General features: G+C 50.3%; 1 protein-coding gene across 1 annotated transcript in view; it reads left to right on the plus strand.

The window, feature by feature from the left end:
• The window catches only part of Rptor (regulatory associated protein of MTOR complex 1), a 231,918-nt gene that overhangs the window by 183,261 nt on the left and 24,388 nt on the right, over positions 1-24,269 (plus strand). The window contains exons 14-21 of the mRNA XM_040750158.1: positions 6,854-6,928; positions 8,715-8,780; positions 9,134-9,325; positions 11,792-11,932; positions 13,959-14,076; positions 14,862-15,002; positions 15,380-15,538; positions 20,796-20,914. Coding sequence (XP_040606092.1) covers positions 6,854-6,928; positions 8,715-8,780; positions 9,134-9,325; positions 11,792-11,932; positions 13,959-14,076; positions 14,862-15,002; positions 15,380-15,538; positions 20,796-20,914 — 1,011 coding nt within the window. The remainder of the gene's footprint in view (positions 1-6,853; positions 6,929-8,714; positions 8,781-9,133; positions 9,326-11,791; positions 11,933-13,958; positions 14,077-14,861; positions 15,003-15,379; positions 15,539-20,795; positions 20,915-24,269) is intronic.

Below are 24,269 nucleotides of genomic sequence, written 5' to 3' on the forward strand. Positions count from 1 at the left end.
ATCTAACCTAAGATGGGAAAAGCTGCCACAAACAACACCTTAAAACATTCCTGAGAGACACAAAATCAAGTTCAGCAAATAAAAACATGCCCTGCTCTCTTACAGAAAGATTCCATGTCATAAACACGTCAGTGTTCTCTCAGTTAATTTATAACTTTAATATAATCCCAGTGAAATTAACAATTTTTTTTTCTGGAGTAGACAAACATTCTCTGCTTCCAGTGGAGAGATAAGTAAGAAGAGGCAGGGAGTCCTGGATAGGAAGAGTGATAGAGACCCTGTCCTCCCAAACACCACAGTTTCCAGGACGCCTCTGTGTTGGAGAGGGGGCTGGACCAGCCGCAGACAGACTCATGGACTGCAGAAGCAGACCCAGTGGAGGCCCCTCAGGTTTGCAGTCTTCAGCTGCAATGGTGGAAAAGCCAGCAGGCTGCTGTAGTTTGGATCTCAAGTGACTCCCAGAGGCTACTAGGAAAGACCTGGAGCAGGCGGAAAGTCGTCTGTGGGACAAGGCTGGCAGGAGCTCTTAGATCGTGGCAGCTGTGTCTTTGAAGGGCAGAGTGGAGCCTGCACCCCTTGTCTCTCTGTTTCCTTGCTGCTGTCAGGTGAGCAGCTTCTTCGCCGTGCCTTCCCCACCCTGATGGCCCGAAGGCTACCAGAGACCTAAGCCATCATCTCTCTGTAATCCTGGCTATCCTGGAACTGGCTCTGTAAACCAGATTGGCCTTACACTCCTTGAACTCAGAGATCTCCTGCCCTTCTTCCTATTAAACTGAGTATTTAAGGTATTTTATCATAGTGACAGAAAGCTGAGTGACAAGAGATTGATTTTCACACCTTCAACAATAGGATTCAGGTTAAAGAGAGAGATTCTTCAATACAAAAACAAACTCAGAGAAGCATTGGAAGAGAAGCCAGGCAGGTTCTGTTTTAGCCTGGTGGTGATTGAAGTTTTTAAACTACAGTTCCAAATTTAGATGTGTTTAGAAAAAAAAACTTACTTGAATATAAATAAATTTTAATAGAGAAATATTCAAAGCTATGCCACAGGTAAAAGAATATGTTCCTTCATGCATAAAGGGCTCCTAGAAGCAAAAAAAAAAAAAAAATTTACCAACAATTCCACAGGCAAATGGTCAGCCTGGAAGCTGCAACAGTTCGCTGACAGGCCGATGCAGGGGCTGGAGAGGTGGCTCAGTGGCTATGAGCTCTTGTTCTTACAGAAGATCTGGGTTCAGTTCTTGGCATCACATGGCAGCTCACAGCCACCTGTAACTTCACACCCTGAGGATCTGACACCCTCTTACGACTTTACCAAGTACTGCACACATATGGTGCCCAGACATGCATGAGGCATGACCCACACATAAAATAAATCTTTAAAAAAGAAAAGCGATGCAAATGGTTGTTGACAATGTGAGGTTGCTTGTACAGTAACCTTTTTTTGCTTGTCAAATAGGCCAGAGTTGAAGCATCTCACAAGATGCTGTGCTGCAAAATGCACCAAGTGGTACAGACTTCAGAACAAGACATTTACCTTTGATCTTTGCAGTCTGCCTTGTTTGTAGTGTTGGCTCAGCTGGGAAGTGCAGGCATCCACAGGGGGCTGGTCAAGTGCTCAGTGCTAAGGGTGCCTGCAGAGGTTGTCAGGAGCTGTAAGAAGAGCAAGGAGCCCTCCATGAGGAAAGGGAGGGTGTGGGGTCAGATCACCACACTATACCTATAGATGCACATGAAACAGCTTAAGAAGGAGTCCCTTTGGGGACCTCCATTCCAGTAAAGCCAGGTTCTTTTCAGGATGGGCCAGTATGAAACAGCTGGGGCTCATTTCAAAGACGTTTTAACATAAGCAACAGTTTAGTGGGAAGAAAGGCACTCAGGGAATTAATAAGACACACCCGAGAATATGTTTAGGGCTTCTCAGAATCCTGTCTGTGTGTCTTAACAGTAGCCAAGTTACACCTCAAAGGGTTGCTAAGAAGCCTCTGCGTCTTTGTTTTCACTTTTTTTAAAAAAGATTTATTTATGGCATATGCAATGTTCTGCCTACATGCCGGAAGAGGGCACCAGATTGAATTGTAGGTGGTTGTGAGCCCTCATGTGGTTGCTGGGAATTGAACTCAGGACCCCTGGAAGAGCCGTCAGTGCTCTTAACCTCTGAGCCATCTCTCCAGCCCCCTGTTTTCACTTTTGATAAGTGAGATGTTCACTCCAGAGGTGCCCTGGATAGGGTTGTGCTCTGACAAGGTCACAAGGTTGCAGGGGGTTAAGATGGAGCTTTGCTTGAAAGTGGGGTTTCTCATGAGGCTCTAGAACACTGGGGGTTTCCAACTAGGAAGGAAGAAGTCCATTGATGTTTAACCTTCAGCAGGTCCTGTTGCTATTTTAACATTCCTACCAATGTCTCTGTAACAGGGATATTGCCTTGTGTGACAACCAGAACAGCAGATGCTGCGAACCATGCTGAGTTCTTGGCCCCCTACCAGCAGAGGCTCAGGCAGCACCCTTTTTCCTTCCCAAAGCTCCATAATTTTCCTTGTCTGCCCTGCATCATGTAGCAATAAAATTTTATAAAGAAAAAAAGACCCAGACATCTTGGCCCTTCAGGCCTTCAGGGTTAGGGAATTAGCTAAGTGTGTAGTCATATTTGCTTGTGTGTCAGTAATGAAAATGCATTGAGAAACAGAAGACTGGGCACCCAGTGTGGCAGGGGAGCCTTCAGTGGCTATGTCTCTCCATGGAAATTTGGTTTTCAATCCTGGTGGATTTTGTGATGGGGTGTAAATGCAGAAGTGTAGAGGGAGGGGCACGGTGCGTGCCCTTCACACCCACACTGGGCACAGCATCACGGTCCCTTCTCCCGTCGAGGTCACCCTACACACGGGTGCGTCTAACAGTAGAGCTAGCGGGTTTTTCAATATTTAATAAGCACATTTGGAAAGTGACAGCACACGTCACAGAGCCTGGGGAAAGCAGCTGTGCTGGGGTTTCAACTGTAGGAACTGCATGGCTCAGGCCTCCTGCTTGATGTCCTGCTGCAGCCTGAAGACTAGTGAAATCCCCACTGTGCACCTCCATCCCCAGGTTCTGGTGGTTCAGGGTTCAGCACCTCATTTCCTCCTCCTGCTGCTGCTGGGCCCCTCCTTTCCTCCTGTCTCCAGATCACCTGCAGCTTACTCTACTCGTGTGTGCTAGTCACCCACCAAGGCCGCACACAGCTGCAGTTTTCTCTTGCTGGAAACATCTTCCCTTCCAGATGTCATATGCCTGTTTCTCGTGACCAGGAAGAAACTGCATTCACCCTAGCGTTCCCTGTGCTCACACTGGACGGCACAGGGCTGGGCTTCACAGACGGACTCTCTCATGGGTCGCTCTGTGCTGTCCCACACTTCCTGTCAGACATGGCAATGTTATTTAAGTTCTCTTGCTCTACTCTGTGGTCTTCTGAAGTAAGAAGAGCCAACTCAGGACTCTCTACCCCAGGGTATCCTTTAGCAGAACATTCTGGAGAAGAGAAACTCGCTGGCACAGCTGATCTGGGACTTGCTCCCTTAGCAGTGCTCTTTGTAAACTGCAGCTGTAGCTGCTCTCTCCCCACCTTCCTTTGCTCTGTTTCCTGAAGCCTTGAGACATGGATGTACAGGGGTTGGAGTGAGCTCCACGGTGTCAGAGGCGGTCCGCCAAGAAAAGCTCATTTTCCTGCTTTCCCCGTTCTTACTCTAGCCTTAATGTGTCCTCACTGTTCTAATGTGAGCAGTCTTGGCTTCCAGAGTGCAGCACGATGAGAGCCCGACACCCTCCTCAGAGGGTGAGCTGTCACTGGCTTTCCTGCCCTGCTAGGTGTGGCCTTGCTTTCTTTCCAGCTCAGTGAGGCTGCTGGCCTAGGACTCATGAAGAGAAAGCAGGTTAAGGGAATTGCACCTCGCCCTTAGCAGGTGGAGCTGCTGGGGGAGGGGCACCCTCCATGCAGTGGAAGCCAACACGCACAAGACACCTGTGCATGCTGGTGATGGAAGCAGACGTGTGAAGAGCAGCCATTACTGCCGCTCTGCAGTGGCGTGACAAGCTTATCAAAACAGAAATCTTTTAATATATGCCTCATAATCGCCAGACTCCTCTTTTGAAGGCTTATTAAAGTGATCCTTTCAGATCTCCTGACTTGGAAGCTCGCAGTCAGAATTAGTAGGATATGAATTAATGACAGTTTAATACTCTCAGATGAGCTGTGCTTAAGGAGTTTCCTGTAAACGTGTGGGCTTTGATTTGACTTGTCAGAGCTCTGATTTGAAAACAAAGAAAGGTGTCTTTGCTCCCTGAACTGCGCTGCTGCTGCTGCTGCTGTTGCATGCGTGCATGCATGGGCGGGCTCCTGCCCTGAGGGCCAGCCAGGTCTTTATAAGGATAGCAGTCAAGGCTTCTAGCTTGTTTGGTAGTCGCCTCGGTCAAAGTCGGGAAGTCTGTGAAGTGTGTGTGACTTGATGAGCAGAAGCTGGGGCAAAGCCGACCGCCTCCATCTTGTCTAATTGCACCTTGCAGAGCCAAGCCAGTGTCCACCTGACGAACTCACCCACCACCATCACCACACCACCAAGAGGAATTAATTCCCCTGGACCCCTGACAAAGGGAGGGGTGGTGCAGAGTGTTCTTACCGAGCGCCCACAGAGCCCGTGTAAGAAGGGCTCAGGACCAGGGCTACTCTGGGAAGTTAGGAGAGTCCTAAAGCAGAGTGTGACATCCCGCACTCTCACCCTGAGTTTCTTGCGCCTACAGCAGAGCTTTCTGGAGCTAATGAGAAGGAGGTACTTCCCTCTCTGCAGATGACAGTACCCTTCATTCATGGGTCACGTGGCTCTTGGCGCTATTTTGTCTTGCATCATTCAAGCGCGGAAGGGATGGAGCACCCGGCCGTAAGCCGTCCCGTCTACCCTTCCTTCCTCCGGCATTTCCCACACATCATCCTCAACTCATGAATGCCCGAGGTGGGATCACGTTACCATGAACACCCAGAACTTTCAAATAATTCCTCCAGTCAACCAGTCTGGTGGGAAGTAGGACCAGCATCAGAGTGAGGCCATGCCCTTCACAGTTCCCATGGAGACCAGGTCCCATGCCGTGGACAACAAGGCCTCTGGCTCCCCTGCTTGCTCACCTTGGGGGGCCCTTGGCCACCTGTGCGCTCGTGACCTCAGCTCTGGCCCTGCTCCAGGCCCCTGTGCTTGTCTTCCCGAGTGCTCCTGCCTGTCCCATCTCCAGTGCAACGCCCAACTGTGGGGGCCCCGCCCTTCCGTGTCCGTCCGTAAGACAGAGATGACTTAGAGGAGGAAGGATTCATCTGGGCCCAGGATCAAAGGCACTGCCTGTCGTGGTTAGGTAGTCTCGGCAGCCGGAGCTTGAGGCCGAGGCAGCTGTCTTGGAGCAGAGCAGGGTGAATGTCACAGCTCACCTTGCTTCCTTTTTATGTAACCCAGGACCCCAGCCCATGGAATGGCGCCACATACATTAGGGGAGTGTCTTCCTGCCTCAACTGGCCAATTATAGACTCCTTGAAGACCTGAGCAGATGTTTGTGTCCTGTATAATTCTGTTAGGTTATCAATATTAGCAGTGTTGCTGACAGCTGACTGTGCTATCCCCTCCTGGTCAGCTTCTGCTGGCTCTTCAGTGCCTCCTAGCACCTGGTCACCTGCCTCTTCCTCCCTAAATTTCTCACTCCCTTTCTCCTTCTTAATTCTGCTTTATTGTCCTCCAGAAAGCATGCCCTCCTCCCCCTGCTCCCTGTGACTTCCCAGGTGTTGCCATCACATGTCATTGTATATCAAAGCTGTCCACTGTGTTGTCTTTCCTCAGCGGGGCTTGACTGACTAGAACAGAACCGTTCTGCATGGGTGGGGCCTCCGGTGTGCAGCACATGATGACCACACAGATGGAGTTGTGTTCACTGGAAGGGACCAGCTGAGTTAGAAAGGGCTGCATGTTTGGCGACTTCTTTAGCACTTAGTCCTCGAGTACTTGGGGTGCTCTCTTTGCTTAGGAATGGGGGTCTCTAGGAGACTCCCATTAAAATGTTGTGTGGCGTGAATCCAGACTAAATCCCCAAAAGCTTCAGCAGGCACCAGCGCTACAGAAGCAAGAGCACTGTTGAGTATCCTCGTGTGGAAGGCAAGAGGAGGGGAGCTGAGAGGAAGGGAATGTCTGAGAGGAGGGGAGGGGTGTCTAGGGAAGGGAACCCACAGCTGGGCGGTGGCGGTGCACACTGCAGGCAGCGCTCTGTGGGCTCCAGGACAGCCAGGACTGTTACACAGAGAAGCCCTGTGGGGGAGGGGGGGCGCCGAGGGAAAGGATCTCAGCAAACACCAAGTAGGTGTCTCCACTACATGTGCCGCACATTCATACATACATAAAATCAATCGTGCAAGCAAAATACTCAGATACATAAAAATAAAGAAATAAATGCCAGAATATCTCATTTCTGCCAGGCTGACGAACCTGGACAGAAGTGGGAAGCCTAAGAGGAAGGAGTCTGGTCTGAGTACAGAAGGGAGGGCGGGCATGGGCAGAGATCACAGTCCCTAGACCGGCCACTGGAGCTGCTTCTTAGAGCGGTGGTTTGCTTTTCTTCTGAGAATGTGGCAATCCAGCCTTTCCCCCAAGGGCAGCAACCAGAGCCCTTTCCCAGTGAAAACTGGACTTGCAAGGGAAGATGCATGACAGTGAAGTATTCCCGGCATGTTTGCGTGCCCCTGCTTCATAAGAAGTATCTCGGCATGTTTGCGTGCCCTGCTTCACAAGAAGCCATGGCACATCCACGGGTCCCCGAACTCACGGCCTTTCTTCTGTCTCCTTTTCCCTTCCAGTCGTGCCAGGCTGACCTCGTGAAGGACAACGGTCACAAGTACTTCCTTTCCGTCTTGGCAGACCCATACATGCCAGTAAGGACTGAGCCTCGCTTCTCCCTCGACAGCATGGGGTTGTCTCTCTCTGCTCACACACTAGGTGTTGCCATTTGTCTCTGAGGGCCAGGTAGAGAGGTGCCCTACACATGAACGGCAGCTCAGTGCCCACACCGTTTCCTCCTGCCTCAAGTGAGAATCTGGTCTTCCATGGTCAGCAGAGGCATCTCCATCACCTAGAACCTGCGCTCTGGACAGACTTGTGTGTCTACAGTCTGGTGCCTCGGGTGCCCTGTAGGTCCCTTACCAGGACAAGGTGCTGACATGCTTTTCTGAAGAAGGGAGAGATTGTTTGAAAGTTTGAATTTCACACAGACCTTTTATTATAGTAAATTGTTTAAAAAATTGGGCAGCTGAATAGGATATACAGTAGTTTTCAGAAACAGCTTTCTGCTCCTGCGAGAAAGCAAAGTCTATTTTTACCTATCTTTAAAGAAGCAGACAGACCTTGGGGGAGCACAGTGGAAGAAGAGGAAGCCCCCCTTCCCAAGAAAACAGCAGAGGTGATGACTCATAGGGCAGACACAGCCAGGAAGAGAATCGGTGAAGGCACCGCCTGAGGAGAAAACAAAGTCATGAAATGGGGGTATGGGTGAGGGTGGCCACTGTTGTTGACATCGTTCCAGAACACTGCAGGGGAGGCAGGGAGTACAGCGTCTAAACGTGGCTGGAACTTGGAGAACTGAAGAGAGAAATGCACAGTGAGCCCTGGAACAATTAAGTAAAAATAAATTCACACAGACACAGCACAATCAAAGTAGCAAGTACCAGAAGCATAAAGGAAATCCCCAAAGCAACCAGAACCCAGGAAGGGCGGATAGCAGCTGCGGTGATGGCTCATAGCAATGATGGGCAAAGAATGGCGTGTGGCCCTCGGGCAATTGCCAGATAGAGCTCCCTGCTGAGTTATACTGCTATACAGAAGGAAGAAGTGCAGGCATTTTATGACAAAGAATGATAGCTTGGCACCTCTAACACCTGGAAGATAGTGACAATGAACTCCGTGGACAGTGCCATAGGAAAGCAGCAAAATGCAAGGACAATCACCAAGATGCCGATGATGTAAAGATAGATAATTAATAATTGGAAGGGATAGAGGTAAGAAGGGATGTTGGGGTGAAGAACTTGGAGCTATCCCAGAGGATCACAGGGGAAGACTCTCAGTGTGCATGTGGGTAGGTGAGACACTTGAAGAAGTCGTAATGGGCTGTTGGTTTTCAGAAAGGGAAATTCAAATGAAAATTCATCTGTTCAGTAGAAGACCAGAACTGAAGCAAAGACTGCTACATTCAGCCAGGCCTGGTGGCATACTTTAATCAAGAAGCAGAGGCAGGCACGTCTCTGTGAGTTCAAGGCCAGCCTGGTCTACAAATTGAGTTCCAGAACACCAGAAACCCTGTCTCAAAAAAAAAAAAAAACAAACAAAAAGAGTGCTGCATTCAATTTATACCAGTGTGCTTGACTCCAGGGCACAGGCTACCTGGGGACGGCACAGAGGAAAGCATGATGTTGGGCCTTTAGTACCACCAACCACTTTATCTGCCTTGAGAGAAGACAGCGGAACAACCTGGGCGTGTTCCGTGGCTTTAGCATCCAAAGGAGAAGGCAGTCTATGCGTGCAGACCTTTAGGAATGCCTCAGCCCAAAGACCACTGCCCACTGCTCTCATCACATCAGGCGAGGGCTGAAGACAGAAGGTGCACAGTACTTTGAGACGGGAAGTCTGCTGTGAAGGTGCACAGTCATGGTGTGTTTTGTTTTTCAGGCCGAACATAGGACCATGACAGCCTTCATTCTTGCTGTAATCGTCAACAGCTACACTACAGGGCAAGTAAGTGTGTATCATGGCCTCTCTGGCCACTGAAGCCCCAGGAACGCAGAAAAGTGACTTGTCTCAAATGTACTCTAGGACAGGGGTGCAGCGGATGCCACATCTGCAGAGGGAGCCTTCAGGTCCTATCAGTGCTCTCCCCAGAGAGCCCGCCCTCAGATCCTAGCAGTAGGCGGGGTTGGGGTGCTCTCCCCAGAGAGCCCGCCCTTCCTTAGCTCACCTTTGCAGGGCACATCTGCATAGGCAGGACAGTGTAGTATACTGTGGTTGAGCAAGGCAGTTGTCAGCCTAGTCGAGCTGCCCTGGCCCTGGGTACAAGGGCAGAGGACCACTTATCTGTCTCCTGTGTCCAGGAAGCCTGCCTACAGGGGAACCTGATTGCCATCTGCCTGGAACAGCTCAGTGACCCACACCCCTTGCTGCGCCAGTGGGTGGCCATTTGCCTGGGAAGGATCTGGCAGAATTTCGACTCTGCGAGATGGTGTGGGGTGAGAGACAGCGCCCACGAGAAGCTCTACAGCCTCCTGTCTGACCCCATCCCTGAGGTGAGCTGTCCTTGGGAAAGTAGCTTCCTAGTTGGGTGAGAGTATGGTAGGTTCCGCTAGGGTTCTGTTTGTAAAGAAGTCGTGTAGGACCAGAGTGCAGAAGCTTGCCCATACTCAAACATAACTGCACCCAGAGTCTGCAGGGCCATGCACAGATCACAAGATAGGCTATTGGAACCTTGCCACAAAGTCACACATTTGACTTTTCACTCATGCTAAACCAGTGCTGTATGCAACGGGGTAGCTACAAGCTGGTACAGCGTCAGCTAGGTCTAAGAAACAAACTTCACCCATTCTGTACTGTTCATCCTGTGGACCAGGGCCAGGTTATCACTCGACAGACAGACAGAGAGACACAGACAAACACACCAGTCAGGGCCGAAGGCTTTGTGGTTTGGTGCAGGCTAGAGAAGGTGTTGGGCATTGCCTTTTCCCTGAAGCCTGAGGCCATTTCCAGTGTCCAGTGTGTTCTGGCAACCTGGAGGGAGAGGTGGGACTCTCTAGCCCCAGGAAACACCCGCCTACCTCCTTGCCTGGTGAGTCAGCTTAGAGCCTGTAAGCCCTGGCACCAGCAGATGACTCTACACCCGAGGCTGGGGTTTGAACCTGGCAGCCAGGTGCCAATGTTGCTCCCGGCCACTCATCCCACTGCCCATGTTCAAGCTTTCTGAAAGGGCGCTCGAGGAAGTGTATTTACTAATTTTCCAAGTTCTCAAAAGGGTTAAAGACAACAGGCCAAAAAAATACCACTCAGAGAATATGATTTGGAGAAAGTGAGGAGCAGAAAAGTTAGGATGAGGAGGGTCAAGGCCAGCAGAGGCAGGCAGGCCATGGAGCTTACAGAGGTAGCCACAAGTTGTTCTGAGCCTCCCCAGACCCCGGTCACCAGTGTCTGGGACAGTCAAGAGGCAGTCAGGGGAGCACAGCTGTTCCCAGCCTGGAGTCAGCTGGGTCACCTGTAGACTCACACACAAACAGTAAAAATGGTACTGCGCCCCTCAGCATGGGAAGCTGCATCTGAGATGGGAAGAGCTAGTGCAGCCCCAAAGCATGAGAGGAGCCCTGTTTAGGATGTCCCCAGCTCAGGAGAGCGGGTTAAGCCCATTGTGTCTGCTGCCTTCAGAACAGGCTGGGGCACACCCAGGTTTTATCAGTCTGAGCAAGGCTTCACATTCAGCGGGTGGGAAACCAGACAGGGGTCTGCACCATGAGCCTTCCAGCGTGCAGCTGTGAGGTCATGGCGGCCTACTCACTTTCGTCACACATCAGGGAGACCACAGTGGCCGTGGGCCATCCCACAGGGTAACCTGAGACTCTTTGATGCGTAGGCTGTGCCCATTCATATCTCTGATGTGACTAGACCAGCAACACAAATAGAGTGTGGACCTTGCAAGGGGCCTCACTCTGCTGAAGGAGAAGACACCCCCACAGCAGCCTGCTGTGGCATCAGAAGTATTGCTTGGAACTGTGGGGCCCTGAAGACAGCGAGGACTTGTGAGGACCTTGGTTTCTAGCTAAAAAGATGCAGAGAGGGCAGCGAGGCGGGCTCTTCGGGGCTGGGGGTGTCCCTCCGGCTTGCTTCCTGCTGATCACAGAGCCTGAGCCTCTGCTTCTTTTCGCTGGGTTGCTGAAGCCTGTAGCATGCTGCCTCCCATGGCCTGTGTTTTTGACCTGGCCTCTCGTTGAGAGCACAGGTGTGTGTTGTCTGCACAGTGGCCTGTGGCAGGCTTCTGACCATGCTCACTCCCTGTTTTCTCACCACTGACGGTTCCACAGCCGCATTTCTCTCCTGGGGCGTCTAGGGTTGCTGCACGATGTTGAGCTGGTCTCCTCCAGCCCTGTGTAGGATGTTTCATGTTGCCCATCATAGAGAGGAGGACACTGGCTCTCCAGGGCCAGCTTTCCCCAAGGTCACTTGGGGGCTGAGCTGAGCTGAGGTCCCTGGGTACCATAGCCAGCCCCATGTTGTTTCCCACACTGTCTCTGTACTGTGGGAACTTTACCCTTTCTGGTTTCCAGTTAGTCCACATCTTCTCCAATTGCCACAGCCTCCCTTCCGTGGCTCAGCCCAGCCTACCTTCCCCCAGATCAGCTCTGGGCCAGTCTTCTCCAGAGTACCCTTTTCTGCTTCAACTTTGTAATCAAAAGTCCACTCACTCACTGTACAAGGCAGTCTGCAGACCCCAGAAGGAACTGTTCCCTCCTCCACAGCCTGGTCATCCCTGAGCTGGGACTATGCTGCCTCTGCCTTTGGCTCCTGGGCTACCCACACACACTGTCTGCTTGTCAATACCAGTGTAGCTCTGAGCCTGGAGCATCGTGCAGTAAGTAAGTGTTTGTGAAATTGAATTGAGCTGAGCTTATGTGAGCTGAATTGAATTAGCTTGCAGACAGGCTCAGCAGAAATGCAGATGACAGACACTCCAGCCGTGGGTGTGTCTCCACCTGCCTGTCTCCTGCCTGCAGGTCCGATGTGCAGCTGTGTTTGCCCTTGGCACCTTTGTGGGAAACTCTGCTGAGAGAACTGACCACTCAACCACCATCGACCACAACGTGGCCATGATGTTGGCACAGCTCATCAATGATGGGAGCCCCATGGTCCGGAAGGTATGTGGGTGCCAGCTCCGTAGCTGAAGCAGGGGCCTACAAACAGAGCCAGCCCAGAGGGCCTCGCTTCCCGTGTGCGCTACTTGATCTGAAAGTCTGTGTGCCAGCTCTTCTCTTCTGGGTGTGCCTTGGCTGCCCGTGTCTGTTCGCGTGAGGGCACAGGGCTGCCCAGGGCTGCTGGCCTTCTGTCTACCTGGGCACAGGCACACAGCACTAGGTCCCTAGAGAGCAGTGACAGGTCTGCCCCTTTGTCCTTCTTCTCTACAGCAGTCTTACTTCTCTGCTCCATAAAAAGATGCCCTGCATCCCTACCCCCAGTCAACAAGGGAAATGCTCTGGTTTCCTGCTGAACCTGGTGATTCTGGAAGTTGCTCATAGAGCAGAGACATATGTGAGATGGACAGTAATGAGTTTTTTTCTTCTTATTGTATATGCATTGGCATTTTGCCTGCATGTGTGTCTGTGTGAGGGTGTTGGGATCCCTGGAGCTGGAGTTACAGACAGCTGTGAACTGTCATGTGGGTGCTAGGAATTGAGCCTGGGTCCTCTGGAAGAGCAGCCGGTGTTGGTTCCCTTGGTGATAGACCCATGGGAGGTCGGGCATGGTTTTGGGTTACATTTCTAGAGAGTAGATAGAAACGCAAGGCTAACTTGAAAGTAACCCGATCTGAACACTGCTTTACCAGCAAATGTTGGGTGCACTCATCTCTGGGCCCTTCTGAAGCTGTCACCCCCATGCTCCATCTTCTTAGTGAGTCTTCAGGCACCATGGCACACCCCCCTAATCCCAGCACATGGGGAGCATAGGCACTCAGATCTCATTTGAGGCCAGAGTAGGCTACATAGTGAGTTCCAGGCCAGCCAAGACTACACATAGTGAGACCCTGTGGGGTTTTTTTGTTTTGTTTTGTTTTGTTGTTTTAAAAAAAAAGGAGTGTGTTGGAGTTTTGTGGTCTCTTGTCATTGGTTCCGTTGCTTTCCCATCCTTCTGGTCAACAGCATTCCTGGGCCTTCTCCTTCCACCTTCCTTCCCCAGTCCTTCCCCTTCAGTTCTCCCAAGTGGACACAGCTCACAAAAGCAAAGGGCCAGTGTTTTTAATTGTCTATTAAGATGATTTTCAATGTGTAGAAAGCTTTCTCCTTTTCAAAAATAGTTTGCAAATGGAAAGGGTGATGACTGAGATATCAGGAGACCTGGTGTCGGGAGAAGGGTGGTTCTCACACCCACTGGGATGTGTCCTGGGGCCCCACTGTATCTGCTTCTGCTTCTGCTCCCTTGATAGTCCTTCGAGGAGCTCAGCCCTTGATTCTAGAAAGTTCATTGAGGACTGTATGGTGCTCATTGGTCTGCAATGGTGCATATGGTCCCGTCTCCTAGATAGTACAGTGTCAGGCTCTGAGAGTGTCACAGGAGTTAGCCGGTGTTCCCAGGTGGGGAGCATGGGAAAGGAAGTATTCCTGTCTGCATGTGTTTATCCATTCCTGAGCTTGGCTTGCAAGCACTCCCTTTCCTGGGCTTTGGGTGCAGAGGTTGATGACAGCCCATCTACACAGTCTGAGCGTGCAGACAAGCCAGATTGGGATGACAGCTGCTTCAGAGGGTGGCTGGCAGTCCTGGAGCATGTCACAGGGCTGGACCCTGCCTTGTGGTGGGGACTGAGTCACCAAGGGACTTCCTGTCCCCACCGGCTTGGAATGGCTTCAGAAAGGCTGGCCAGGGTCACAGGCCTAATTTTAAAATGCTCCGGGGGTGTGGACTCTACCGGGTGGCTTCAGAAAGCCTTGGGTGGGTTGATAATTCCTGCCTAGCAGTGGGAGAACAGACTGAGGCAAGTGTGCCTGGCATCTGAGGACACCTTTCGACTGCCTTCACAGCCCCAGGCTTCCTGTGGACTCACCTTTCCTGGGTTGTGATGCCGAGTGAGCCTTGCTCTGACCCCCTGTTTCCTAGAATCACCTTAGACATTAGCTTGCGGGCCTGCATTTCCTGCCTCCATAAACCATTGTCCCTTCTCCCTCTCAACAGGAGTTGGTGGTGGCCCTGAGTCACCTCGTAGTCCAATATGAGAGCAATTTCTGCACTGTGGCCCTGCAGTTCATGGAAGAGGAAAAGAACTACCCCTTGCCTTCTCCCGCAGCCACAGGTACAGCAGCACACAGGGAAGCTGGGTCTGAGCGCGCCTTTGTATACTGCTTTGGACAGCCGTGTTGTCGCAGGCCTTCAGAGGAACGCACGTGCAGGAACGGGGCCTCGCTGACCCTGTCTCTTCCCCTTCCTTCTTACCTTTCTTGGAATTTGAATTTGGGGACATCTTGAAGGATTGCAACTTCTGCAGTGGGACAAGCTGAAAAGAACATTAGTTGTCTTCCTGTGATGAGTAATTGAATCACATTGCTGTTGGCTTCATGTTTCTGTGAGTCATGTGAGGAAGCGCCTCGTCTCACATTTGTCCTTTTTTGCTGGAGAATATAGCCATCTTCCACGATGGCCCCTCCCTCCAGACCACAGCAGAGACTCGTGATCAGTAGCAAAACAGTCCCCCTTTCCATCAGTTGGGAAGGAGATGAAGCTGAGTTTGCTGGGCAGAAACAGCCAGTAAGGAGGAGGGCCAGTTGCCAGCAGGCTGGGGGTCCTGCCGGTGCCAGGTTGCTGGGCATCACTGTGTTACTGCCTATGCCACCAAATACCTGGAATAGCCTCAGAGCTACTATTGCCCTTCTGGTCCTTGCTATCTTGTAATCTAATATTCACGGGCCTACAAGTAATCTCTTTGTCTACTGAACCCCACACTCACTTCAGATGAGTGACATGAAGGCCCTTCTAAACTCACTCTTGTCCCAGTAACACCAGCTGTCCCCATTGTTGCCATGGCTTCATGCCCCCATCTGAAACCCATTGCTAACTCTTTCCTTTCTCCATCTTTCCTAGAGGGGGGGAGCTTAACCCCTGTTCGAGACAGCCCGTGCACCCCCAGACTCCGTTCAGTGAGCTCCTATGGGAACATCCGAGCAGTCACCACAGCTAGGAACCTGAACAAATCCTTGCAGAATCTGAGCTTGACGGAAGAATGTAAGATGCCAGATACCATTATCTGGGGTGGAGAGGTTCAGTGTGCTCTTTCCAAGACATTTCTCTAAAATGCTACTGTACCCTTTGACCCTACCCAGCATAACGTGGGCCCTCATGTCCTATGTGCCAGCATGACAACTGGCCAGCCGTCCCTGAATCAGAATCTTCCTTCCAGACATAGCAGAGACCTGGTTCAGCACCCAGATCTGTCAGGGTCACACCGTAGACCTCCTTCAGTCAGGATGTCTTCCAGGGAAGGGTCCACCAGTTGGTGCACACACGGCCATTAGTGTGGTCATGCGAAGAAAGCTCACATTTCAGTCAGACAGGCCATTCACTGTAAGGGCCTGACCTCCTGCCTGTCATATTCTGACCAGCGGGCAGCTCGGTGGCCTTCTCCCCTGGGAACCTCAGCACCAGCAGTAGCGCCAGCAGCACCTTGGGAAGCCCTGAGAACGAGGAGTACATCCTGTCCTTTGAGACCATCGACAAGATGCGGCGTGTGAGCTCCTACTCAGCACTCAACTCCCTCATAGGTGAGTCCCCGTCCTCATCCTTCCCATGCCAAGGGTTTGCTCTACCCCAAAACAGCACACATCTTTATTTGGTCAGATACATGAGCCAGACATCTCCATGGGATGCAAAAGAATAGAATTAACCGGAGCTTGAAGATGTGAGAAGAGCATTTTGCGATAGGGTGGCATTTTACATGCTGGTCCAGGGAGATGTGAGCTTGCTAGCTTTGTCGGGCAGGAAGGCTGCCAGACAAATCCATCTGTCTTTCTTTGTATCCTTCCCGTATGCTAGACCCTCGCAGTGTGGAGCGGTGGCTCTCAGCTAAGACATCCTGCTTACCGAAACAAAGGATGAAGCGGGAGGGCACCAGGTTTCTGGTGGGCAAAGCCAAGGCCGCTGTTCACTGCCCCTAGTGCCCAGGGGAACCCCACAGTAAACAGAGGGAGGTCACTCACCCTGAAGGGCCCTCAGTGCCCACCTGCAGAAACTTTACCATGCCTAGCAGCTTGACCCTTCAGTGCCTAGAAATTGGGGTTTGATGGCCAGAGTTCTCTCGTATTCTGCCATGAGTGGTAATCCTTGGAATTGCCTGATGTCACAGAGGAAATGAAAATTAGCTACTGAGTTTTCTTGCTGTGGCCCTGTGCACAGCAAGAAAACAGACTAGGGAATTGAATTGTAAGCCCTAAGCAAACCACACTTCTGGTGGTTCATCTTGGTGAGACCCTGTGTAACCCGGCCTTGTCACAGGGGCAGCTCAGCCTGCCTATTGCTCTGATACATGAATGCCAGCTATGCCTTCAGTTTTTATTCTGGAGATGGAAGGGTTAAGGAATGATATTTTATTGGGGGGGTCACAGAAGATAGTGCAGAACAGCGCCTATAGCGGAACCCAGATGTGTCTGCTTCACCCTCCCTACCTACCCTCTCAGAAGCTGGTATCTATGTAGCGCGCGCGCGCTTGTGTGTGTGTGTGTGTGTGTGTGTGTGTGTGTGTGTAGAAAACAAGTTTTATCTGTATGTTATTCAACTCTTGGAACATTGCTTGGGGGTGCAGCTAGAAACATGCCTCAGCAGTTAAGAGCACTGGCTGCCTTGCAGAGGACCTGGGTTTGATTCCCAGCACCCACATAGTGTTTTTTAACTGTCTCCAGTTCCAGGAGATCTAATACCCTCTTCTGGCCTTTGCAGGTACCAGGTACATCCATGGTACACAGATATACATGCAGGCATGATAACCATACACATAAAAGAAAATACAAAATTTGAGGGGGAAAGTTTCAAAGTGAATAGAGTTTGGGAGGAAAAAAAAACAGTGGCCTTCCTTCCTGCTAGCCTTCAGCGTGGAGACCTCAGAGCTTACATAGTGTTTAAGATTCATAACTTGCAGAAACCCATTACTGGCAACACTTGCCTGTTTAAAGGCAATTTCTTCTTTCATTTCAACCAAAGAACAACAATCTCTTTAGCCCCTTTCTCTGAATATTGCAAAAGAGGTTTTCAAAACCATGGCAACCTAGAGCATACATTTACACCTGTTCTCACAGAAGCAGCTCCCTTCCAGATTCCCTCTCCTGCTCCCTTCCCAGCTCTGCCTCATCAGAGTGCTCCCTATGGTGACCTCCTGACACCACAGGACCTGGGGCAGAGGGAGCACGGTTCTCCACTCACGTCAGTCATGGCCTGATGACCTCATGGATCCCCTGATCACCCCTTCCTTTCTCGGGCCTCTCTTTCCCTATGCCAGGCCTGTGCCTTTGATCTCAGCACTGTCCTGTGCACCTGTCTGTGAACCATGGCAAGTTCTTGAAGTCCATCCTGGAGCTGCTCACACCTCTCCTCAATGAGGATCTCAGCTGGATAGCTCTACAGTGTGCTCCCCAAGCTAACTCTAACCCCTGTGAGACCTGATGCTCTTCTGCATTCCTTCCTCAGAGCTCAGAGATTGCCCTTCTTGACAAAGGGTCTGTTGTTTCTCTGGCCCAGCTGCATCAAGACACATGGCTGCTATTTTTACTACCAAATTTCTGAAGAGCTACTTTTTCCTTTAAAATTACTATTATTATTATTATTATTATTATTATTATTATTATTATTATTATTATTATTAATGTGTATATGTGTTGGTAGGTATCTACATGCCATGGCACACATGTGGAGGTCGGAGGGCATCTTTCCTTCCACTTTTCCATGGATTCTGGGCTTGAACTCAGCTACTCAGGCTTACGCCCGAAGCCCTTTGTACTGACTGAGCAGTCTTGCTGGCCCTCGGGTTGTCTTGCTGAAGTGAATACAGTGAGCAGCCTTGCCTGTCCTAGCCTTCCTGGTTCCCTGTGTCCTTAATGCCTACCCATGGGAGTAGGTCAGCACAGAGGCTGAGGAGGGGGCTAATGGCCCATGGGTACCTGCACCTTCATCAGAGCCTGGTGCCAAGAGAATTTCTGTGTGGAGACTTGAGAGGAAGGGGTATGGTCTCACTTCAAAGAGACTGGGAGCCTCAAAGGACAAGACCAGGGTTTTTACAACTCTGCTGAGCAGTGACATTTTATATCATGTTGAAAAAGCATCACCATGGTAACCAATCCAAGGTAGAGCTGACACTGAGTGGAACAGCAGAAACACGTAGCTGCCCTCACCCTCGGTGCTGCCGGAGCCCTGCTCTTGTGTGTGCTCCAGCGGGAGCCAGCAGCTCTGGAGCCTACGCTGGAAAAACAGCAGCCAAGAGCGAGCTGTCTCTTCCCCTGAAGACCCTCAGTCCCCTGTGAGCACTGGTCAGTCAACACTAAAGTGACGGCCAGCCATCAGCCACCCCTGTTCTTCCGGAAGCACAAAGAAAGTGAAGTGCTGAGGCGGAAGCTCAGTGGAGCGCTCGCCTAGCTCACAGGCCCTGCTCTGGTGCCCAGCACCGTGGGATGAAGTGGCCAAGGGAGGTGAGTGGAGATCCAGCAACCAATGGACTTAATTCTTCTTTCCAGAAAATCCTTGGTTAAATCCAAAGCTTCATGGGTCATACAAAGATGGTGAGGCTCAGTTACAGCCACAGGGAAGGGGGAAGCCAGAGCAGTGGGTCAGCATAGCTACCCCAGAGGGTGCATCAGGAAGATGTCACTGGCATCAGGGAAGGGAGCACAAGAAAGGACAGATACAGGACACCGACAGGAGCACGGGCACACACCACACACACCATCACCACCACTCTAGCCTTGGACCTGTGTTTCTAAAGACCGTCAGAAATCTTGGTCACTCCCAGATCATAAGGACCTGACCTCACTCTGCCCCAGTCAGTACTGCAGCCGCGTGCCCTGTGGAGTCCCTCTCACCAGCAAGCGCTGAGGTTCAGACAGCTGCAGAGCTCTGAGAGACCACCCTTCATCGTATACTTTTGGAAAGTTGTGGCCATTACCCTGAAAATCAATCCTAAAACATCACGTTTTATTGCTTCTAGTCTAGACATCAAAATAGATCCTTGGCCCTTCCAGGGCTCAGCTAGTGGCAAGCTGTCGGGCACACCCAGCTCCTGCTCTGCCTGAGACAGGACCCGCTGTCCTTACCTCAGTCCCCACGGGCCCTGAGCCCTGTGTGAGTGGCAGGCTGTGTTGTGGAGATAGCAGATGTTGGAGTGGGGCAGTCCGTTTCGCAGGGAGCTAGAAAAGTTACTCCTGGCAACCCAAGACAAGGCATGGGATCAAGAGGCAATTTGTGATCACAGCTCTGCTTTCCACTAAGAGCAATCAGTCAGTGGTAAAACTTAGGTTGTTTGTGTTCTCTGTTGTGTCCTGAGCAATGCTATGTGGAAGTCAAGGTACAGAGTCAACCCAGTAACCTAAAGTTGGTTAAACAGTAAGATCTACAAATGGGTCCCTTCCTCAGTGTCCTCACACCATTCCTCCTTTCTGGCAGTCTTCTGTGGGGTTAACTGGTTCTAGATAACTCCTCACGGGAGTCTGCATCTGTCACCCCAGCACATGAGGCCAGGGGCTCCGGGACCCCACCTGTGCCCTACCTACCTGGTTCAATCGAGGAGCTCCAGCTGTGTCTGCATGTTCCATCATTAAGTTGACAGATGTGCTCAGGGTCCCTTCTTCCCATCCTCTTCCTGGATCAGGATCCCTTTCCAGCTCAGTGTCACATGGCAACCGAGCTTTGCAGGGAGCTGCTTCCTCCGATGTGTCACTCCCCTGGAGGAACCCTGAAAGTGCTAGAGTCGTCTCTCTGTGAGCACTTGCAGTCAGTCAGATCCCTGTCCCTCAGGTGAAGCTTCTTGCAAAACACATGACTTCTTTTTTATAGGTTTATTTATTATGCACACAGTGTTCTATCTGCATGTACACCTGCATGCCAGAAGAGGGCACCAGATCTCATTACAGATGTCTGTGAGCCACCATGTGGCTGGGAATTGAACTCAGGACCTCTGGAAGAGCAACCAGTGCTCTTAACCTCTGAGCCATCTCTCCAGCCCCAATATCTTCTTCTTGAATGTCATCAGTGGGGGGTCTGTCTGGAGAGTGCCCCCAGAGCCACCCTAAAAAAGGCAGAGACACAGCGGATACCTGGGAACCCCATCCCACAGAGCTGGAAACCAGACCTGACATTCTTAGATTTAGTTGTAAATCTAGCCTACTGGTTTGAACTGTGGAGTTTAAGTTGTACTGTAAGCCATGTGTCATCTAGGAATCTAGAGCCTGAGAGGAAATGAGCGTGGGAACTGGGTAGTATTCTCCATCCAACAAAGTTATCCAGGTGCAAACCCTGACTTTTTAGTCATTTCCTTTAGAAAGACCCAACCTCGGCCAGGCAGTGGTGGTATCCTGCCTTTAATCCCATCACATGGAAAACAGAGGCCGGTGGCTGTCTGTAAATTCAAAGCCAGGCTAACCTACATAGTGAATCCCAGGCCAGCCAAGATACATAGTGAGACCCTGTTTTTAAAAAAAAAAAAAAAAGGGAAAAGCAACAAAAGATGAAACCTTTGTAATGAAGCCTTTTTAACTTGTGTGTGTGTGTGTACATGTGTGTGTGTACACGTGTGTACCGTGGTATACATGTAGAGGGAGTCAGTTCTCCATTCCACCATGTGGGCTCTGGGAGTTGAACTCAGAAGTGTCCCCTTTCCTGCTTAGTCATCACACAGAACTGCAAATGGGGAAAGCTCCTGTTACCCCAGCTCTAATGCTCCCTTCTGACAGCGTGGGGTATATAGAAAATAAGCCAGCTCACAGGCCTGTCTATGCACCATTGGCTACTTGCCACTAGATATCTCCTGTTTCTCTTTCCTAGGAGTTTCTTTCAATAGTGTTTACACTCAAATTTGGAGAGTCTTACTGCATCTAGCTGCTGATCCCTATCCAGATGTTTCTGATTTGGCCATGAAAGTCCTCAACAGCATTGCTTACAAGGTATGTGCATGAGAGATTGTCACTGAAGCTCTCACATTTCTGCTCCCGCCATGAATATTCAAACAAGGATCTCCAGGTACATTCAAGCCTGTATTGTAGCTTAAAAAATAAATAGAAGCCAGCGGTGGTTGTGCACGCCTTTAATCTCAGCCTTCCGGAGGCAGGCAGATCTCTGAGTTCAAGGCCAGCCTGGTCTACAGAGGGAGTTCTGGGACAGCCAGGGCTTTACAGATAAATCCTGTGTTGAAAAACCAAAAATTTGATTGATTGACTGACTGACTGACTGATTGAGAGAGGGAGAGAAAGGAAGAACAGACTTTAAACAAGCATTTTGAATTTAGAGCTTCATCATAGGCCCTGAACTTTACTTTCATTTTAACTTGGGTGTCAATGCTGCAGTTGTTCTCCATGACCTCCCTGTCTGTATGGTCTGTAGTGATTTCCTCTGTTTTCCATGACCTCCCTGTCTGTATGGTCTGTAGTGATTTCCTCTGTTTTCCATGACCTCCCTGTCTGTATGGTCTATAGTGATTTCCTCTCTGTTTTCCATGACCTCCCTGTCTGTATGGTCTGTAGTGGTTTACTCTCTGTTCTCCATGACCTCCCTGTCTGTATGGTCTGTAGTGGTTTACTCTCTGTTTTCCATGACCTCCCTGTCTGTATGGTCTGTAGTGGTTTACTCTCTGTTTTCCATGACCTCCCTGTAGTGATATCCTCTGTTTTGGATTCTCTTGTTCTCATTGTTCAGATGGACAAGCATAATCATCTTTGGGGATTTGGCTTCCTCCCATTCCTTTTTAATAACTATGGAGATATGACCTAACCTTTCCCCAGTCTAATTGTTGAAGTTAGATGTTCAGCTCTCATAACTGGAGCAAACTACAAGTCATTATGAATAAAAATTTTTAGAACTTTTTCATAAAATTTTAAGCATGCAAAAAAGTTGCAAGGACCATAGAGAAAATATCACCCTGCCTGGTGTTCAACCCTTAACTGACCCCACCATACTGGGGAGTTGTCCTCGGGTGTCACTTGCTAGGTGGAAAGGGACCAGGACCTGTGGCTTTATCATTCCAGTCATTGTTTATTCCCAGTTTAGTCCTGCCCTGGTGCTGTCTAAAGGCTGAGCAGGGCTCTTGAAGCAGCCACACATGCAGCTGATGGCCTGCTCACTGGTGCCTGCTCTCTGACTAGAGATGTGTCCTGTGCGTCTAGTTCTGCCTTCTTAGCCCATTGAAATTGTCTCGCTCGATGCAGCTGCTGCTGTTTCAGCTCTGTTGAAGCAGCACTGTGAATACCAGAGTGCATTCTGGGTTTTAGATTCGGTAAATTATACGGTTCTCCTGCTCAGGAATTCCAGCTTAATGTCAGTGTTGAGCGTCCCCAGCCTGGGGCAGCCAGGCTTGTTCCATCCAGGCTGACTTGGCTCCTCCAAGGGAGACTCATCCCCACTCATTTCTTAACCTGGCTCCACCATGAGCTTCCCAGCCCAGCTCCCTTCCTTCCTTACGTGTGGCCCACTGCAGAGATGCCCGCCCTCAATGGACAGTCCACCCTGTCTGCCAGTGTCAGCCACTGGCCTAATGGAAAAGTGCAGGTTTTATTGTTCAATGAAAATTAAATATCGTTTAAATAAATCGTTGTTTTGGTCAGGCAGTGGGGGCGCACACCTTTAATCCCAGCACCAGGGAGACAGAGGCAGGTGGATCTCTGTGAGTTTGAGACCAGCCTGGTCTGCAAGGCTACACAGAGAAACCCTGTCTCGAAAAACCAAGAAAAAAATTGTTTTAAATAAATAAAATTAGTGTTTGATAGAAAATTAGACAATTATTACAGTATGTATTTGTTATACACTATGGTTTGAGGCCAAAGGTAGCCAAGTAAGAGGAAAACAGGAAACAAGAAGGGAAGGAAGAAAGGTGGAGAATGGCTAGAGGAGGGGCTTCCCTACTGCTGCTTCTCAGGGAAGCTCGTTCCTGTCACTCACCACTGCCCTGGACACCCAGTAGTTTAAGGTGGATCCTTATGTTGTTGGGGGGGCGCGTGTCCATGTCTCCATGCCACAGCACTTAGGGAGATCAGAGGACAGGGAATTGGTTCTCCCTTTCTACAGTGTGGGTCCCTCCAGCTTAGATCTTTAAACAATTATCTCTAAGCTGGGCAGTGGTGGTGCACACTTTTTTGGTTTTTCGAGACAGGGTTTCTCTGTGGCTTTGGAGGCTGTCCTGGAACTAGCTCTTGTAGACCAGGCTGGCCTCGAACTCACAGAGATCCGCCCGCCTCTGCCTCCCGAGTGCTGGGATTAAAGGCGTGCGCCACCAACGCCCGGCCGGTGGTGCACACTTTTGATTCCAACACTCAAAAGGCAGAGGAAAGCAGATCTCTGAGTTTAAGGCCAGCCTGGTCTACAAAGTGAGTTCCAGGTCAGCCCAAAACTTCATGTGTACATTAAGTCTCTGGTTTATGTTCAAAGTTTATAGGCAGTTCCATTTCTTCATCGCAGTTCTCTTACACAAAGGTATCTGGTGGTTTATTCTTTGCTCTTGGAGATGCAAAATAGCCTCCTGACCATGGCCACACTTGCAAGCTGCACAGCTTGAGACTCGCACTGAGGATGCCTCTATCAGGTTGAGCCTGGAGTGTATTGGGCATGGCAAGTCAGGACTCAGCTATCTGCACTTATCTTTCAGAACGTTGATGTGTTTGCCCTTACAGGTACTGTGCTTGAATTATTTAACACTATAATCCTGGTGCCCGATACTGAATTTCACTACTGTAAGTTCAGTGTTGCAGACACAACCTTGCTGTTAAACAGTGTCTTTTACATGGGGGAGCAGGAAGACTGAGTCAGGGGAAGAACAGAGGAGAACAGGATGAGAGATACCATAATAGAGGGAGTCATTATAGGTTTGAGGAGATATCTGGCACTATTGAGATTTCCAGAGATCTACAAGGATAACACCGACTGGCAAACTAAGCAATAGTGGAGGGGCTACCTTATATGCCATCCTAGAGCCTTCATCCAGTGACTGATGGAAGCAGAGACAGACACCCACAGCTAAACAGTGAACTTAACTCCATTTGCAGAGAGGGAGGAGTGATGAGCAAAGGGGTCAAGACCGGGCTGGTGAAACCCACAAAAACAGCTGACCTGAACAAAGGGAGCTCATGGACCCCAGACTGATGGCTGAGAGGCCAGCATAAGACTTATACAGATCCCCTAAATTTGGGTGTCAGTGAGGAGGCCTTGGCAGTCTATGGGGTCTCTGGTAGTAGATCAGTATTTATCCCTGGCATACAAATGGACTTTGGGAGCCCATTCCACATGGAGGGATGCTGTCTCAGCCTGAACACA

The sequence above is a fragment of the Mesocricetus auratus genome, unplaced genomic scaffold, assembly GCF_017639785.1.
Source record: "Mesocricetus auratus isolate SY011 unplaced genomic scaffold, BCM_Maur_2.0 Super-Scaffold_100007, whole genome shotgun sequence".
Taxonomy (NCBI): domain Eukaryota; kingdom Metazoa; phylum Chordata; class Mammalia; order Rodentia; family Cricetidae; genus Mesocricetus; species Mesocricetus auratus.